The 19,522-nt window shown below is 49.1% G+C and overlaps 1 protein-coding gene across 4 annotated transcripts in view; it reads left to right on the top strand.

Moving 5' to 3' along the window:
• The window catches only part of HMGXB3 (HMG-box containing 3), a 519,976-nt gene that overhangs the window by 9,665 nt on the left and 490,789 nt on the right, over positions 1-19,522 (top strand). For all 4 annotated transcript variants that reach the window (XM_085617738.1, XM_085617735.1, XM_085617736.1 and 1 more), the window contains exon 2: positions 14,369-14,524. In XM_085617738.1, the coding sequence (XP_085473864.1) occupies positions 14,379-14,524 (146 nt within the window). In that variant the 5' untranslated portion in view covers positions 14,369-14,378. The remainder of the gene's footprint in view (positions 1-14,368; positions 14,525-19,522) is intronic.

The following is a 19,522-nucleotide window of genomic DNA, read 5'->3' as shown; positions in this document are numbered from 1 at the left end:
TTGCCCCTTTTTGTAATAAAAAAAATCGCGGATCTGCTCCCATTTACCCTTGCTCGTGCCAGGGGCTCGGCACAGAGTAACCGTACCCAGGACAGGAATTTCCCCCCGAATCCGTAACGTTTGAGCACTGCGAATAAGAAGGGCCACTCAATCATATAGATATCCATTTTAGCGTTGAGGGATACTATTATCGCCTCCTCTCCTATAGTTCCTGTCCTGCCCAAATCACCATTAATGCATCTTGGGTTTAGTGCGGCGCTTCTGCCCGGCATAACGCCGTATTGGTCTGGGTGAATCAATTTATGCAGTATTGTTGTCAAACGTGTGGCTAAAATTTTTGCCTAATATTTTCACCTCAGGGTCTAGGAGGGAAATGGGTCGGTAGGAGCCACATTGTTTGGGGGTTTTTCATTTTTTGTGAATAACTACGATGTTAGCCAGTCTCTGGGTTTCAGGTAGCATCCCGCTGATAAAGCATTCGTCATACATTGCTCTCAAGTGTGGAACAATTGTGGATACACTGGGACCCATCGCTTTACCGGATTACAGCGCCACAATCGACTTAGTCACCTCTTCCTTAGTTAGGCCTGCATCTAATTCCTCACTATCTGCACTGTCAAGTGTGGCCAGTCTAAGTGTAGTCGGCAACTCTTGTGCTTCTGTGTCTGTGGAAGCCCCTGGGGATGTGTAGATCTGTTTAAAACGCTACACTTTGCCTACTTTTAAGGCAAGCTCCATCTATCGTCTCAATCTCGAAAATCCATCTAGCGGCTTTTTCCCGCTTATCTAACCATACTAGTAATTTGCTTGTCTTATCACCTATCTCGTATATGCAATGTCGAGTGGCCTGGTATTGAGCTTATATTGCGTCTTCTGCCAGATCTCTATATTCTTTCTGCTTTTGTGATAGTCTATGCTTAGTGTCTGGGGTGTTTTGAGTTTATTAAATCCTTTTCTAGTCGACTGATTTCGCTTTCTACTTGTATTTTTCTCTTTTCCTTCTTATATCCAGCTATTGCTGAGACTCCCTGACCCCTGACCACCGTTTTATATGCTTCCCACAGTGTTAAGGCCGAGTACACCGACCCTTTGTTTTTGGTGAAATAGTTGGTAGTGGCCTCTATAACCTCCGTCTTGTATGTTCGGCACTTTTAAGTCCCAGGCATTGAGTGCCATCTCGTACCTTTTGACAGTGAGGTTTCTCCCATAGAGCGCTAGGACCGGTGAGTGGTCGGAGATGCCCCTGGGGAGGTGCGTCACTTCTTTGAACATGGGAAGCTGGTCGGCTCTACCAAAGAGATAATCTATGCAGGACAAACTCCTGTGCGCTTCAGAGTGATAGGTATACTGCAGGGAAGAGGGGTTATGTGCTCTCCAAATGTCCATTAGGCCCATAGCACTTAGGAACTCCTCTAATAATTTTCCAGATTTCCCTTCCGGTCTTGCCGGTTTCCTATCTTGGTCTCCACGGAGGGCCGCATTACAAACCCCCCCCCCCCCCCCCCCACCCCACCCCAACCAACAACTCTTCCCTCAGGCAAATTAAGTATATGTTCCCCCAAATCGGCAATGGTGGAGGAGTGCTGTCTGGGTGGTACATAGAGGGACGTTATGTTAAGGAATCTACCCTCCCAACTTCCCGATAGGGTCACAAACCTGCCGAGCGTATCGTGAGTCACATTGTGAATCCGCAGGGGGGATGAGTTGGGGATGAGAATACCCACCCCTCTTTTTTTTTTTTTTTTTTTTTTGAAAACCTTTATTTCGAAATTCAGGACACAGCTATTCAGCCGACAGCCCGAAGGTTCGGCAGCATTGCAAGTTAGATACAGTAATGCGTCCCGGATACAGTACGAAGAGTAATGCAAAGGTCCAGTTTTAAATAAACACAGAAAAAACACACAACAAACCCCAGCAAGGCAGAACATTGAAATCCCATGGCGAAAGCCCCCCGGGGAGGCAGGACCCCACTCATCTACTAAGTATAAGACTGTGTGCGGAGGAAGAAGGGGAACAGCAGAGGCCCAGAACAAGTACCAAAACCAAACTGTGCTGGAAGGTAGGTCAGGGGGAAAGCTGTTCCTCGGGAGGTTCCAGATCCGGGGCAAGACATATTCCCCCCCCTGTATTGGCTCCACCGCCCCCAGATGGCATGCCACTTCCGGGGGCGACCTCTAGAGCAGTAGACCGTCTTCTCCCTAAACATGCTCCAATCCATGTTCTCCTTCCACGCGGTCAGAGTAGGGGGACCCGAGGAGCCCCATAATCGCGCAATATCCCTTTTAGCTACCATGTTACCCAGAGTCACCCATTGGGTCTGTGCCTCATCGAGATCAGTGGGCCCCCAAACGTTCAGGAGGCAACACCGCGCCTCCGGCTGTACCACAATGCCCGTCACCTCCCCCATAACTGCATGGACTCTCCTCCAGAACTCCACAATGACACCACATTCCCAAATGATGTGCAGGAAAGTACCCACCATACCACATCCCCTTCTGCACAGGCCGTCCTCCGAGAATCCCATGTGGACCAGCCTTGGCCCCGTAACATACACCCGGTGCAGTATTTTAAGCTGCACCAGCCTCAAACGCGACGGGATCGCAACCTCCTTAGGCGAAGAAACCGCTGACTGCCAGTCCTCATTATCCAACTCGAGGCCATCCCTGGTCCACTGTTCTCTCAGCCCCAATAGCAAGTCTGCCCGGACGTTTATCAACTTCTTATATAGGAGCGAAATCGTGCTCTCAGGCATATGACCATCAAGGACTCGGTCCTCAAGGGGAGAGGACTCCGGCACCTTCTCACCCTCCACTAGGACTGATCGGAGGGCGTGACGCAGCTGGATATATCTAAAATACTCTGAAGGCCCTAGCTCAAACTCAGTCTGCAACTCCTCGAAAGACTTCACCCTCCCCTTATGCAGCACATCCCCCACCCTGGATATACCTATCAGATCCCACTTATCAAAGCCCTTCGTATGCCAGAGTCTTCCCAGCCTTTCCGATTCAAACAATGGGGTAGCGAGGGTTAGCCTGTCCTTCCAGCCCAGCGAGTCGGTCGCCATCTTCCATACGCGCACCGCCACACCTGTGGGACCCGTGAGGGACGAGTCTAGGGACCGCGAATACAACGCCCTGTAGTAGTTGCCGCCGCGCAGCAGCCACCTATCCATGGCATACCCAGGGCTGAGGGCAGGGCCGTAAAGCCCATGGTTGATCGCGCTCAACTGCGTGGCCCAGTAGTACCGTCGGATGTCTGGGAGCGCAATGCCCCCATCGTACCATGGGAGCGTCAACTTTGAAATAGCTATTCGCGGCCGCCCGTCCCACAGCAACGTCCTTTGGAGGCCTTCGACCTCCCGAAAGTATTTAGCCGGTACCCAGTCCAAGGTGTTCTGGAGGGCGTAGAGGAAGCGGGGAAGAGACATCATTTTGAACAGGGCCGCACGCCCAACAAGGGAGAGCGGCAGCCTCCGCCAACCTTCAACATCTCGCCTCAAGCGTGCCAAGGGGGGGAGCAGGTTCCTCTCATAGCGCACCACAGGATCCACGGATATAAAAATCCCCAAATACACAAAACCTTGCTGAGCAACCTGTATCGAACATGTTCTAGGGATCGGTGGGACCTCGCCACTAAGAACGTACAAATACGATTTGCCCCAATTAATCACAAGCCCCGAGTTCCTACCGAACGATGCGAGTACGTCACAGACCACTATAAGTGACTTCTTTGGTGAGGCAAGATACAGCAGGATATCGTCGGCATAAAGCGAAATACGGTCCTCGTGATCAGGCGACCACCGAAGGCCCCGTATATCCGGGTGCCAACGTATCCACGCAGCCAACGGTTCAAGGGCGAGGGCGAACAACAAAGGCGACAGGGGGCAGCCCTGCCGAGTACCCCTTCCAAGCTGAAACGGAGCAGATGCCCGACCATTCACCACAACATTCGCTAGTGGCCCCTCGTACAGCAACCGGACCCAACTCACAAACCCGCGACCGAAACCAAACTTGGCCAGCACGGCCCATAAATATGCCCACTCCACCGTGTCAAAGGCCATCGTGGCATCGAGAGATGCCACAACAGCCGGTTCACGCAGCGTGCCCGCCCTGGCGATGACGCCATGAAGACGCCTAAGGTTCAATGCTGTGTTTCGGTGCGGGATGAAGCCAGATTGATCCGGGTGGACCAGGTCGCCAAGTACCCTAATCAGACGGGTAGCCAGGAGTTTGGCCAGAATTTTCGGCTCAGCGTTGAGGAGTGAAATGGGCCGATAGGAGGCGCATCTATCTCGGGGTTTACCCTCTTTGTGTATGACCACGATCGACGCCAGCCGCTGATCCAACGGAAGGATCCCATCTCCCCGCGCCTCCAAAAACATGGCGCGCAGGTGAGGGGCGACCCTATCCGGGAACAGTTTGTACAGATCGATCGGCAGTCCGTTCGGTCCAGAGGCCTTACCCGAATTCAACGCGCGAATCGCCCCCGCCACCTCGTCAACCGTGATGTCGCCATCCAAATCGTCCCTATCTATGTCAGAGAGGCAGGGCAACTCGATATCCCGGAGGAGATCAGACGAGTCTTCGGGCGGCCTGTCCGACACAGAGGAATAAACCCTATGAAAATATTCCGCAAAACACTCCACAATCCCTTCAGGTTCCACAATCGCCTCTCCCCCTTCTCCAATCAACTCTGGCACCACTCTATTGACCCGTTCCTTCCTGTCCAGCCACGCCAGGAGTTTCCCTGCCTTATCTCCAACATCATACAGACGGCCCTGTTGTTCCCTGCTGAGGGTCTTGGCGGCGTCCGTCACCAGGTCCCTATACTCCGCCTGCTTCAAGCAAAGCTCATGCAATGAGGACTCTGAGACCTCCTCCTCCATATCCCCTTCAAGGGCCGCAATCTCCTCCTCCACTTGCCGCACTTCACAATCCCTCCGATTCTTGGCAGTCACCACCAGGGAGAGGGCCTCCCCCCGAAGCACGGTCTTAAAAGCTTCCCACAGCGAGATCGCCGAGTCCACGGATCCCAGATTGTCCTTAAAGTAATTATCTACCTTCTTTACCAGGGCGCTGCGCATCTTGGGGTCTCGGAAATACCAAGGGTTAATGGGGGCCACCCTCCCTCCTCCCTCCCGACCGAGATCCAGCCGGATCCACACTGGCGAGTGATCAGAGATACCACGTGCCATGTGCCTCGCCTCGGATATCAACGAGGCATGTGCGGCCAGAGTGAGCAGGTAGTCAATCCTGGAGAGGCTACCATGCGCCCCGGAGTGAAACGTGTATTGACTCTGTGTGGGGTGCCGGAGCCTCCAGCAGTCTATCAGGCCAAACGTGTCTAGGAGGTCTGGAAGCCATTTCTGAGCCCCCCCTGTGTCCCTGGGCGGGTATCTATCCAGCAGTCCGGAACCCACAGCGTTGAAATCCCCTCCCACTACCAGCATGCCCCCCCGGGAGAGTCAGCAAAGCCCTGCCCAATTCAGCAAATGTGGCGGGCTGCAGGGCCGGCGGGACATAAACCGAAACCAAAACCAAAGTCCTTCCTTCCCACCGCCCCGCCACCGCCACAAACCTCCCCCTATCGTCAACAATGGTGGAGTCCACCTCAAAAGGCAGAGATGCTCTAACGAGGATGCCCACACCCCTGGACCCAGAAGAGAGTCCCGAGTGTGCAATGAATTTATACCCCTTCCTATTCAGGGCATAGCACGTATTGCCTATGAGGTGCGTCTCCTGCAGCAGTACAACGTCTGGCATTGAGCGTTTCAGAAATTGCAAAACAATCCCCCTCTTAATGCGATCCCCCAAACCATTAACATTCCAGCTTATAACACTTAGGCCTCTACCCCCCATCCTCAAACGGAAAGAGGCCCACCCCACACCCGAGGCGCCACCATGGAACAGCCCTGAGGATAATCATCATGCCTTGCAGAAATAAACCCCCCAACAACAAACTCAAACTCCCCATAACTCCCCCCACCCTGCACCCCTGCTGCAGCTTAAAAAGCCCCCCCAACTTGCAGTGTGCCTGTCGCCCTACAAAAACAAAAATCTACTAAAAGTACCCTAGGGGAGGAAAAGAGCACCCCTCGTCCTCCCGCAACCCTCCACAGTTACTGCACTCTGTTCAGATCTTCAAATATGGTCAAATCAAGTCAGGCCGGCTTTGAGTTATCAGCCCTGTCCATCCCGGCCACTGTCTCCATGCTCAGCTGTGTCGTCCCCGGTCCGTCGCCGGGGCAAAGCGTCCAGCCATTCGTCGGCCATAACAGGAGAGTCAAAAAAGAATGTCCGATCTTCATACACCACCCGTAGTCTGGCGGGGAAAAGCATGGCATACTTTAGGTCCCGCTCCCGAAGCCTTCGCTTCACCCCCAGGAAGCTCTGTCGCTGCCTCTGCACCTGCTGGGTAAAGTCCGGGTAAAAATTCACCGACGCATTCTGGAAGGGGGCTGGGCCCGTCACCCTCGAAGCTTGCAGGATAGCGTCCCGATCTCGAAAATGAAAGAGCCGGGCGACAATCGGCCGCGGCGGGGCACCCGCCTTGGGCCGTCCGCCCGGCACCCTATGGGCCCTTTCCACCGCAAAAAACTTTCCAAGGCCCTTAGGCTTCAGATGATTGAGGACCAAATCTTCCACGAGCAGGTCCGCCGAAGCCTCATCCGAGGACTCCGGGACCCCGATTACGCGCACGTTGTTGCGCCTGGACCGGCTCTCGAAGTCCTCCAGCCGGCGGGCGGCGAGGTCACTCTCGGCCCTCAGCTTCCGGACCTCGTTCTGCAGGTCCGCAACCTCATCAGTGAGGCCCGTGGTCTTGTGGTCCAGGTCCTTAACGCGCTCGTTAGTCTTGCCCAGGTCCGAGCGGATCAAATTGACATCCACCAGGATGGCGTCCACCTTATGCGCCAGGGCCTCGAATTGCCTCCCCATCGAGGTCTGCATCCCATCAAGCGCGCCCATGACATCCTGCAGGGAGGGCTCCGGGGTCCCAGGCGAGTCCTCCTTCTGGGCATCCGGCGCCTGGCTCGATCCACTCGGCGATGTCTTCAGGAGGGCGTAGCGGTCCATACTGTTGACTTGGGAATACGTTCCCCGCCTGGTGGACTTAGTCTTCTGCCGATCTCCTTCTGCCTTGCCCGACATAATGGACTCCAGGCAGTCCAATGCAGTGAGGACCGTCCTCTCTCAGAGAGAGGTATAAAGAGTGAGCAGGTCCGCCTTGTTCTGCCAAAATAGCCCACCGAGCGTCCCTGGGGTTATAGAGCCACCCAGAGCACTACAGTGTCCGGGTAGACAAAGGGAACGAAACCGAAAGTGAAAGAGCGAGGGCCTCTGTCCGGCAGTTCACACCTCACCAGGCCGTTGTTGATCAACTAGGAGTCGGGCATCCTGCCAACTCTAGCCCCTGGCATCTCCGGGAGTTAGGCCGCAATCTTTCGCCAGTCATAAGTCCGGTTCCCGATGGGCGATCCGACCGCGGGTAGCATCAGTCGCCTCCCTGACAACTCAGCAACACGGTGCCATGCATACCATCAGGATTAGAGTCAGGATAGTCGACGGAGGGCGCGAGGGTCTCGGGAGCTCTAAGCTCACGCGGCCATCTTGGTCAAGCGCTAGGCTCCTCCCCCGATACCCACCCCTCTTGATCCTTTAGTGAACCCAGCGTGAGCAACCAGTTTGTATCCCCATCTATGGAGTGCACAATAGGAGGTTGCTTGTATATGGGTTTCTTGCAATAACACCACATCGGGTGATTGTCTTTTCAGATATTGTTATACTATTCCACGTTTAATTCTATCCCCCGACCCGTTGATGTTCCATGAGAGTATTTCTATGCTGCCCATCCGGGGATCCGCACTAGGGCCATCATTCATTGGATTACTTAAACTTATGCCTAAAGGGGCCGGAGATATGGTATACCGTTGTCCATCCCTGTACACCCTGCTGAATAACCCACATTTCAACGTTCCATTGCATAACTTGTCTCGAGTTTGGTCTTCTACCTGCCACTATATGTAAATCTCCTGCACTGTAACACATTCCGCCGCTCAGTATAATAAACAATTAAATAACAATCCAACATATATATTTCTCACCCCACCCTCCTCCCTGTAACGTGGACTCTAAACTGACCACCCTCCAACTATGCAGAGTGCCTGTATACCCTTGCCCTTTAACCATTAAGTGGGGGAACGTGGCCTAGTCGAGATCCCGCCAAGATTCATTCCCCCCCCCCCCCCCCCCAGTTCTTTTCCATTTTGGCCCATATCTACATTGTATATTAAGCAACTCAATTTGTGCCAGGTGCACTAGATGTAGCTTTTCTGTAATCTCAGCTTCGTTTCAGGAGTGAGGGGCCAAACTGACACATTTTCTTATCTTCAATATTTTACCCCCTCCCTCATGGTGGTACACTTAGCAATCTTCGGGTTTCTCAGTGTCCGTTGAGAAAAAAAAAAAGAAAAGAAAAAAGAGATGTCCTCTCCGCCTTGATGTCTCAAACTCCATATGTGAATTGTTGGGCAGACTGTGTCTTTTCTTGGGTGTGTCCTTTTAGGTCTGTTCGTTTCGTGGGCCATCTTTGAGGTCGCGGGTGTCATGTCGACCTTCTTACCCTTGTATTCGTTTTTGCACGTTGGTCTGTGGGGTCCCAATGTTCTTGATCCTTCAAGCCAGTCCTAGGTCTCCTCCGAGGTCAGGAAGAACCAGGATCTTCCCCCAGCAATCACTCGCAGTTTTGCTTCAAATAAAATGGCGTATTTGATATTCCTCTCTCTTAGAGCACGCTTCACTTCCAGGAAGGACCTTCGCATTACTGGACCTTCACCGTAAAGTCCGGGAAAAAGGTTATTGTGGAGTTGTCCAGTTTGAGCGGTGGGGCCGTGCTCGCCGTCTGTAGTATTATGTCTCTGTCCCTATAGTTGAACATTCTGGCCAGGGTAGGGCAGGGGGGAGCACCCGGTCTCGGCGGGCCTCCCGGCACTCTGTGGGCTTGCTCCACTCAGAAGTATCGGGAGAGGGCGCGGAGTTGCAGACGATTCTTTATCAGGTCTTCTACAAATAGATCCGTGGCTGGTCCTTCCCTCTTCGCAGGTACTCCCAAAATTCGCTCATTATAGCCCTTCATAGTCTTTGAGTTTTGCTTCCAAGTCCGTTGTCGTAGCTTGAAGTTTCTTTACCGTTGCTTCCAGTGTTTTCGCAGAAGTTTGGAGTGTAATTACAGAGTCTTCCGTGCTTTTCACTCTTTCTCCTAAGTTGTGAAGGTCCGCGCATATTAGCGTCACTTCAGTTGTGACTGAGTAAATTTTACTTTCAAGCGTGGTGCGTACCCCTTGTATTGCTTCCATAATATCTTACAGCGTAGGAGCGACATTGTCTGACTGTTGTTTGGCACTTGGCGCTTCTGTTTTCTCCTCCCCAGTGTCCGCCTTGGAGTGCGCACATGTATCCAGTTTTGTTTGGTGTGTTTGGTGCAGGCATTTTAGCGGAATTAAAAGTGTGGCGTCCCAATAGAGTGTTCTACGTCTGACAGCGGGCGGGTTGACCCGGCCCTTCTTCCTGGCGTCGTCTATTAGGTGTCAACTGTGCGGGGGATGGTGCGCTTATCTATGTTTCACAGATTCTGTAAGTACGGTCACCCCACATTTGACTTAACCTCGTAGGGGGCACAGTCTGAAGTTTTCCTTTGGTTTTTTACTTTTTCTTTCTTTTTCTCTTTTTGCCTTCCTTTGTTCTTCTTCCTCCTTCTTCTTTTTTTTTTTTTTTTTTTTTTTCTCTCCCTTTAAAAATATTTGTTCTTTTTTTTTTTTCTTATGGGATCAATCAATGGTCCCTCGTGATCTCTTCCGTATCTCACACCCTTTTTCAGACGGGGTGGGCGGTCCTTGACATGTCCCTTTAAATTAGTGTCTGCACACCGCTTACAGCCTTTTGACGGTGTCTGCTCCTCACCTCAACAACAGTCTAAAACGGAGTAACGGGCCACTGCAGTGCCCTAGGGTGCTGTAAAGTGAAGGAGGGGGGCCGACGCCCATCTCAATGCACGGTCCACTGCGTCTCACTGCTTGTGTGAGATCCTAAGCTGTGGATGTAGATGGTTTTGACCTATCATATATCCCTCTGACTCCAGTAAATTAGGTAGGTAATACACTAATACACCACATAATTGACTTCTTGCAAGAAACTGGCTATAAAAATTGGTCTGTTGTTGCACAGAGCACTGTATGTTAAACCAAAGGAAGGTGGGGCGGAGGGCAGAGTGTGAGAGGAGGCATGAGATAAAGAGCGAGGAGAGAGGAAGAGGAAAATGAGATTAAGGTGTGGATGGAGGAAAAAGAGAGAGGAGAAAAAGAGGGCAAGCTACGTGATCTCGCTTATTTAACCATTGCATAAAATAATACATTTTGAGTTGCTCTTATAAGGAACGATAAGTTAGACCTGCATGTCGTTGCCTCAAATCTTCAACAGGTGTATTGTTCTCAGAACTTGTTATCTTTAATCAAAATGCTTTTTACAGAAGAATAGTTAAATGCTCAAATGTTTTTACTGCTTTGGAATTAAACTGGCATCTCCTCATACTAGGCACTGCCCTCTCAGGCTCCTACTTAAAAAGTGGAAATATTACTCGAGCAGCATCTCAAAAATCTGAATCTAGAGGTTTGGATTTGTTTAGAATTGGGTGAAGGCATGACATGTATTCATAGTGATGGTAGATTTACTTTGGATTGCCTTCTGTCATAATTCAAAATATCCCTTGCTATATTCTAAAGATAATGCCCTTCACCACCATTCCTGCTGCCAGTGAATAGAAGCACCTCTAGCTAACAGTAAATCCACTGGCCTATGATTAGGGTCTTTGAAAGGTACTCTGATGAACACAAGATACCTTGAATTATTTTTGTAGTCTACAGGCATCTACCAGCAAAGGTATAGCACATTCTGTTCTTCAGACCATCAATCTAGGGCCTTTGCTGTTGTGTGTGGTGTGTTTATTTTCGGTCACCCGCGTGATTGTAAGTTCATCGCACATAGAAAACCTGCCTTCCAGAGTTTTGTTTAGAGTTATGATAGAGACACTAATTGGATCCATATAACTTGACTAGCCTCACAGCATAGATGTATACATTTTTAGGTCTCGCCTACGCAGAGCTCATGCACTGCATTGGAGGACCTTTATCCGTCGTTCAGCTGTTTTTCGAAGCACATACTTGTGCTTGTGGCAGCATACACCTTGCGGCAGTGCGCAGCGGCGTGCCACAAGCACGAGTATGTGGTTCGAAAAACAGCAGACTGCTCGTGCAAGCACGCAGCACTCCTGCGTGCGCTCTCTCTCTTTCTGTCTCTGTCTCTCTCTGTCTCTCTCTTTCTCTCTTCCCTTTCTTTTTCACACCTGGTTTTCTCCACTCTTTTTTCTACTCCTGGTCGCTCTCTCTCTCTGTCGCTCTCTTTTTGATCTTTCTTTTTCACACCTGGTATTCTCCACTCTTTTTTTCTCGTGCTCTTTTCTTTCATTTAATTTCTATTTACATCTCTGTAGAGCAGAGAAATTGGCGTAATATCAATGTTGAAATCCAATAATTATCAAAATGGATTGTTTTGCTATGTCTGACTTACTTTGCACGTTCCAGAAGCTGGGTCTGACTTGTGTTTTTATTTTAAGAACTGTCTAGGATGTTTAGAAAACACACGTACGTGTTTTGATTGTGCACAGATGCTCCTATACATACACGAATACAATAAATATTTGTTTGCCAGTATTGTATTTTCCCAAGTACTTTTATTATAACATTTATTTCACTGGTTATATATGTGGGCACAGCGAGTCAAAGCAGCAATTGTGTGCCTTCATGACTTGTTGTTTGACTTGAGTACTGCAGTTGCATGTGACTTGCGTCCGGGTCTTCTGTCCTGTTGGGATTGCATTTCTGGCACAGTAAATATATGCATACCGTTAAACGATTTTGCCAAACCTTACGTTTTGTTTCTGAATTCGAATTCATATTATGCCTGAGCCAAGTATATTCTCCCCTTGCTGTAAATGTTTTCTCGTTTTATTTCCACCGCTCCAGTTTCGAAAAGGGTCATATTTAAAGCCCGCAGTGATGAGCATAAATTAAATGTTTCTAGTTTGACGTTCTCGATTGAATACTACTTTAAGCGGAATGCCTTCCTGGCTGGTCTAATAATCTTGAAGGGACATGTCTTAAATGGAAGATGCACTACTTCAAGGAGCCTGGATTATAGAACCATCTTTTCAAGATGGCTGTGCAATTTTTGTCGGAGCCGTTTCAATATAATGGGCATTAGCGGTTAATATGTCTCATTATGATTGCATTTTATAGCACTTTAATTCTCCTTTCTCTTTCGGTAATGTCAAATGTGCCGACATTTAGCTGACAATGAATTCAGCTTCTGTACAGGTGTGATAAACACTTAATTGCCATATTAATAAACTCCTGAGTGGCCCCAAGTTTTTCGACCCCATGGACCGTGAAAAACGTGGTGTGCTATTTATCTGATCCAGTACATTCAGATTTTATTTGGTATGACACCTCACACCCTCTCTGGACCACTCGTAATTATGTCCCAAGAATTGCTCCAGAATGAAAGTATTACTGTAGAGATTTCACTTTTAGCAGAAATACAGCATCCGTTGCTTATGTCAGTGTGTAACAATGTCTTCCCTCAGGTCATATCCACAGGGCCTCAGTGGCCCATCAAGTGAAGTTCAATAGACAAGCATTGGCATAGCCAATAGGTTTCACCATTGGGACCTTATAAGTGTTTAGCCATGCAACAGTTGATGTTGTTGCACCAAGGATATTGTGCTGCATAAATAAATACTTGTAAGGTCCCAAAGGCGAGACCTATTGGCTAGGCCAGTGCTTGTTTTCATATTGTGGGTGCATGCCTGCTTGAAAGGCTTCTTGGTGCTCAGAAAGCAGAGACTGTGAAAAACATCTGAATAGAGTTGACAAATACGTTAGCCATTGATTAAAAACATGCACCATTGGCATTTGATGAGGTTATGATTGAAGTGGCAATATATCAGATGTGGCCAAATACAAATATGGAAGATCTCTGTATGATTAATATCTGACTAAAACCAAAGTACGAATATCTCATTTAAGAAATTGAGAAACTGTAATAAATTGAGACATTGGTTCACTCTGTTTCTTTTCTTGACTTCCTTATCTCTGGTAACTGTTTGACTAAGGCTGCCCTCTGATATTTTCTTTGAAACCCACATTCCTGGGTCACATAGACATGAAAGACTAATTACTGGGAACTGGGCTTGTTTTATGGGTGCTTCTTTAGACACACAACCTGGGTCCTGTAGACTTGGAAGGCTGTTCATCCTAATAGCATTGGTGGAGTGCAGGGAGTAGGTGTAAGGGAGGATGAAGTCCCTTGATGATCACCCACTCCCAATGCCTTATGAAGTCCTACTTAATTAATTACAGGAGAAGGTCCACTTTGGTCTCTGTTTGCATGCTTCATGATGTTTGTATGGACTACTCCTCCAAATTGGTAGTTACCAACTATATATACTGTAGGGATACAACATACTTTTCTGGTCCTGAAGAAAGGCTATTGACCCTTAGTGGCACTGGATACAGGCTGAAAGATATTGACCCATTGATGTTGGGGGTCATTATACCAACTAAACAACCCACTGTTTTTATTCTCGTCAAAGCACCTTACTAGTAAATCGAGTTTAGGACCCTGAAGGCGATTTTAACTTGCACTTGTTATCCCTTAGACAAAGGGCTCTGCATACAAACTGTGTTGAGCTCACCCAATCCATGAGATACCAGGGACGCACCATTTTACCTGGGTGCAGATCTCCATTCCCCCCCCCCCCCCCCCCCCCCCCCCCAATTTTAAGATCTAATGAGACCAGATACCTGACCTCTTAGACCTTAAGAGTTCATTGCTAGACAGGCTAACCCTCTCTTGTGTAATTATTGACTGTTCATCCTAGTCCGTTAATAAATCTATGTGTAACTTACAGGCCACACATTTTAGTTGCAGTTGGGCTGACTTAGCATTCTATTCCCTGACATCAATAAAAAGATGACTATTGAGTTGAGATTCTAAGCATTTTGGTTCATTACAATTCCAAGAACACCCGACCGTTTGGACCTTTTATCATCTAAAACAATTATGTTAGCAAAAAAGAGTGTGCAACTTACTCTGCACGGGAGCCATATTTATTTTATGTGTAGAGGTAATGTTCATAGTGACCTTATTGATAACTTTTGATAAACTTTGAGTCTTGTTAAAATGGTCGTAGCCATTGGTGTTTGCTCACAGGAGGCCAATGTTTTTGAGATATTTCTTTGATCCCTCTCTGACTGTAGCTGTGCAGTGATGGATGCTCCCTATGATGGCACTGAGGTCACTATTGTGTCAGAAGAGACAGAGACTGGCCATGTCTTGGCAGTTGGTGGCCCACCAAAGAAGAAGAAGAAATATAAAGGAGCTGGAGATCAGGGTGACAGAGCCAAAAGGCCCAGGTAAGCTCAGCCTGATTTTCTTCTGTTTGCATAAGAATAACTGCTGATTTTCTGTATATGTTTTATGAGTGACACAAAAATTGCTGATAAAATATCGAGATGGTACGGTTATTGAAACAAAAGCATTGAAACGGTAAAGTCTTACCCCCTCCATGGGTTTGGTAGCAATTATGGTTTTACACACCATCTATTTCGTGCTCCTCTATCCATTCTCTGCCTCTCTACCAATGCTAGACAAAGCATGACAGTCAATACCCATAGGGTCGAGTTCCTGATTAGGGTCTCTTTTATAAAATGCGGTTTCGTTTGCTGCTGTCCTGTGAAGTTTTCAATAGCTTTTTTTTTTTTTTTTGTGCTCAGTTCTAAGCAATTTTGGTTTAGAGCGCATACCTGGTGATTATATTTTATCTTTCCACTTTTTCACAAAAGATGAGCAAAAGTTATTTTCTAGTGCTAGAAATGACTAGTAAATGTATGTTAAGATGAGATTGTCCCCAGCATGGTTCACAGCTGTGTTCCCTTGCCCTGAGTGCCCATCTTTGTGTACCTGGTATCATGGTCTTTGATTTTGGTTCTAGTCTCACAGTAATCAAGTATGTGCACAGAGGTCTTGGGCTGTCACTTGACATGAGTGAGGACGCGCGCAGCGGACGAGCGCAGCGGGAGCGCCTAAGGCAAACCCGTCTGCGCCCGTCCGCGCCAGGATGGGTCCTTGGGCACGCCACGCTGACCATCTTATCACGTATTCACCCCAATTACTCAGAGATCTACAACATACTACCACCATGTCATCCCCAACGGCCATTCGCCGCATAGTCACTGCTGGCCTTATGTGCCCTGACCAACTCCATCTATGCGGACGCACACCTTCAGCTATGCCGATTAGGAATACCACGTCCATCAGGGTGTTATATTTGAACACTCGTTCGTTAGTGAAACACTCCGAGGACATTTTCATCTTGTTATCCAACACCAATCCTGACATGCTCCTGCTTACGGAAACTTGGCTAACATCAGAGTCCCTCCCAGATATCCTGGCTGCCCTCCCCCCTGATTATTACATCCTCCACGCCGATCGCCCCGGGGGGGGGTGGCAGCCATCATATCTAAACGCCTGAACTCAATCTCCTCTCACTCTCTTCCCCTCCCGGAGGTGGAGAACTTACTCATCAGTGTGCAAACGGACATCGGCACCCTTACTTTCCTCCTCTTATACCGGCCTCCCCATTCCATGCCATCCTTCTCCTCCATTATGAGTGAACAACTGGCCACACTCTTAACGCTGCACTCCAGTTTCGCCATTTTTGGCGACCTAAACTATTGGTTTAACGACACCAATGCCGGCCCGCATGCCACACAGCTCTTCGAGACTCTTAAAAGTCTGAATCTCACTCAACAGGTCACCCAACCCACCCATATCAAGGGACACATCCTGGACCAGATCTGGACTTGCAATCTGGCCCTGTCCCCACCAGACATATTCCCCTGCGTCTGGTCCGACCATTACCTAGTTGACACCACCATCACAGTCGCTGGTCAGATTTCTGCCCCCCTGATGGCTGGTGGCCTCTCACGGAAATGGAGCACATACAACTCTCAGGGTTTCCTCACTGCCCTGGCCGACACCCGCCCAGCCTCTTCCCCTTCTAATGATATCGATGAACTAGGACAAGACATCGGCTCCTGGCTAAAATCGGCCAGCGACCTGTTTGCTCCCCTAGTTAAATTCCCCCGCACCAGGCATCGGAACTCCCATAGGTGGTTCTCTGACGACCTCAAGGCTCAGAAATTAAAAACGCGCCAGTTAGAACGCACCTGGAGACGCGATTATTCCGATTCAGCCAGACAGTCCTATCTGGCCGCGCGTAAAGATTATAAAGCAGCCATCAGTTTAGCTAAGATGGAACACTTTTCCAACAGGATCTCTTCGGCGGTCGACAAATCTAAGGAGGTGTTCAGAGTCTTGAATGAGCTAACTACAGATGACAGAACCCTCCCAGCCCAGACCCCCACTCAGGAGGCTTGCGACACCCTCAACTCTTTCTTCTTGGAAAAGATCACAAAAATTTAAAAATTTATCCCCCCCCCCCCCCCTTCCCCAGTCACATTCACTGGATATCTCCTCTAATAACTCCTCGACTTTTAGCACTTTCCCCGCTTTAGACCCTACTTCCCTAGCGGAACTTGCCACCCGCGTGAAATCTGGCTCCCCGAACGACTGCTGTCCACTGTCCGTCCTGCGGAGTATATGCCTCAACTTGCCAGATTGTATCCTACATTTATTTAACAGGTCTCTTAGCAGTGGCATCTTTCCTACTTCTTTCAAGGAGGCCATCCTAGTGCCCCTCCTCAAAAAGCCCGGGGCCGACCCTGCGGAGCCGTCGAATTATCGCCCCATCTCCCTCCTCCCATACTTCTCTAAACTAATGGAGGCCCACGTAACCCGGTGCCTGTCAAACTTTATTGAATCTTCCTGTCATCTTGAGCCTAATTAGGCCGGCTTCAGACCTGCCCACTCTACAGAGGCCGTCATCCTGGCAGTCCTTGACACACTCAGGAGCAACGCGGAAGTGGGGCTCCCCCAAGCCCTCGTTCTCCTGGACTTGTCGGCCGCATTCGACACGGTGGATCATAACATCCTTCTCCACCGTGTCCAGCAGGCAGGCATCCAGGGTACTGCTCTTGAGTGGGTCAGGTCCTTCCTCACTGGAAGAACACAGGCGGTCCGCCTGGGTCCCTACACTGCCAAAAAAAAAACCACGTCTTGCGGAGTCCCCCCAAGGCTCCTCCCTTTCCCCGCTTCTATTTAATCTATATCTCCGGCCACTGATTCAATCTCTTTTGAAATGGGACATTATCGTCTATAATTACGCCGACGGTCTACAAATCATCCTATCACTCAACTCACCACATGCCCTCAATACGTTCCACGCAGCCATGATTCACATCCAACTCTGGATGAACCAGAACCAATTGAAGTTGAACCCCGGTAAAACTGAGCTCCTTCTCCCTGGACTCAGTCACGCCCACTGGGGCCCGCAGTTCTGGCCTCCGGAGCTTGGCTCTCCCCCTGTCCCGGCGAAAACAGTAAAGAGCTTGGGTGTAATCATTGACGCCGAACTCTCTCTTAGAGCCCAAGTTGGAGCGGTAGTTTCATCCTGCATGTACCAACTTCGGAGGATCCGCAAAGTCCGCCACCTTCTTCCCCCTGCGGCACTTACCCAAACTGTCATCTCACTTGTGCTCTCCTGTCTGGACTTCTCCAATTCCATTTACCATGGTCTCCCACAATTCTTGCTACATCGCCTCCAAGTCGTCCAGAATCAAGCGGCCCGCTTAATTCATGGAACCCCCAGATGGCAATCAGCCAAGCCTTTGCTCCATAGCCTTCATTGGCTCCCAATAGACCAAAGGGCAGCCTTCAAGGTGGCATGCCTCACTTTCAAAGCCCTTCACTGCTCTGGCCGCGTTCCTCAAATCTCTCATCCGTCCTCATTGTCCAATACGTAACCTCCGATCAGCTCACCGTCATCTGCTAGTCACTCCTAAAAATAAAACCAAGAAATTCGGTGGTCGCCGTTTCTCCTACCTGGCTCCCGTGCTTTGGAATCTCCTTCCTCTTTCAATCAAATCCTCCTCTTCCCTTCTGAACTTCAGGAAATTGCTAAAAACTCACCTCTTCCCTCCCCCTAGCTAGAATCCCGCCATTCATGCCCCCTCCTCTCTCATTCTGTCTATCAGCGTCAGGAAGCTTCGGCGTCAGTGCGCTTTACAAATTGCACCTAAGATAAGATAAGGTCCTGCATCTTTCCATTGACCTAGAGGGGAACACTAAGTATGCACTTTCCCGGACTGGGGTGGGACTACGTCCCCCCAGTCTTCATCACGGCAGGGCGGGGCCAAGTACTGGTGACATCATGCTCATAAGGGCACTGCTTTCCCTGCAGCGCGAGACACGCCTGGGCAAAGACCGGGCCCATGTTCGCCCACCAGCGCTCAGAAGAGGGCCTCTCTCATTCAGCTGTAATTTCGGATTATCCACTGTGTGGAGTCCTGTAAGTTCTATCCAAAAATGTTTTTATAACTATGATCTCTGATATGTTTCATTTCTCCTGTTGCCTGTTCTTGTGGACTTGTATTGACTATTATTGACATAATGGGTAAGCGGTTAGCAATTGAAAGCAGTGCTTAATTTGTAAAATATTAAGTGCCAGGGCTCTGACCAGGAGGCCACTGCAGCTTGCACCACCCATCGCCCCGGTCATCTCTGCCAAAACAACTACTAACCCTCTCTCTCGCATGCAAATGCGACAGTAAAGATTATTTCAGGTCCCTAAAGCTAAAGTAATGGCTGGGGGAGGCAGGTATTGGTCATTTTTTATGTATATTGTTTCCCTAAACAGCTGTTATACTGCTCCTCTCTAAATTACATAAGCAGCGCTACCTTGTGGCAGACTGCCCTAAGTGTGGTGTTGACAATTAGGTGCCGGTGCCCAGCACCGGAAACCAATTAAGTGCTCAGCACCGGAAAGCTCCGTCTCAAATTAAGCACGGTTTGAAAGTTAGAGATCCCCCATTCCTGTTAAGAAATTAAAAAAAAAAATTGCTGGGGTGTTTCTGAACTGTCCACAACTGCTGTTAGCGATTGTACTTTAGAACATATCGACCATTTGATTGAAGAAGTTCAATCTATGCTTGGCTTGAAGGGGTTGTCTACAAGTGGTAGATCAAGACAGACCAAAGTTCCACATATTTTTAAGAAGAATACGGAGAGGGCAGCAGAGGTACGCAGGGAAGTGTCTCCATTTAATAAGCCAACTTCAGCACTAATGGTCCCTTGGACAGTGAGGAGATAAATAAGTCTAACTTCTCCCCTGGACGTGTCTATATCTGTCAGATATCCACTGAGCCCTAAAGACAGTATTATTTCCAATGTTGTTCCTTGTTCTAATACATTCACTCCTCTGGTAGCTTCTGAGGAGACCGACATACTTCGCA

This window comes from Triturus cristatus, chromosome 7 (assembly GCF_964204655.1).
Source record: "Triturus cristatus chromosome 7, aTriCri1.1, whole genome shotgun sequence".
NCBI lineage: Eukaryota > Metazoa > Chordata > Amphibia > Caudata > Salamandridae > Triturus > Triturus cristatus.
This window is presented reverse-complemented; position numbering and strand designations above follow the sequence as displayed.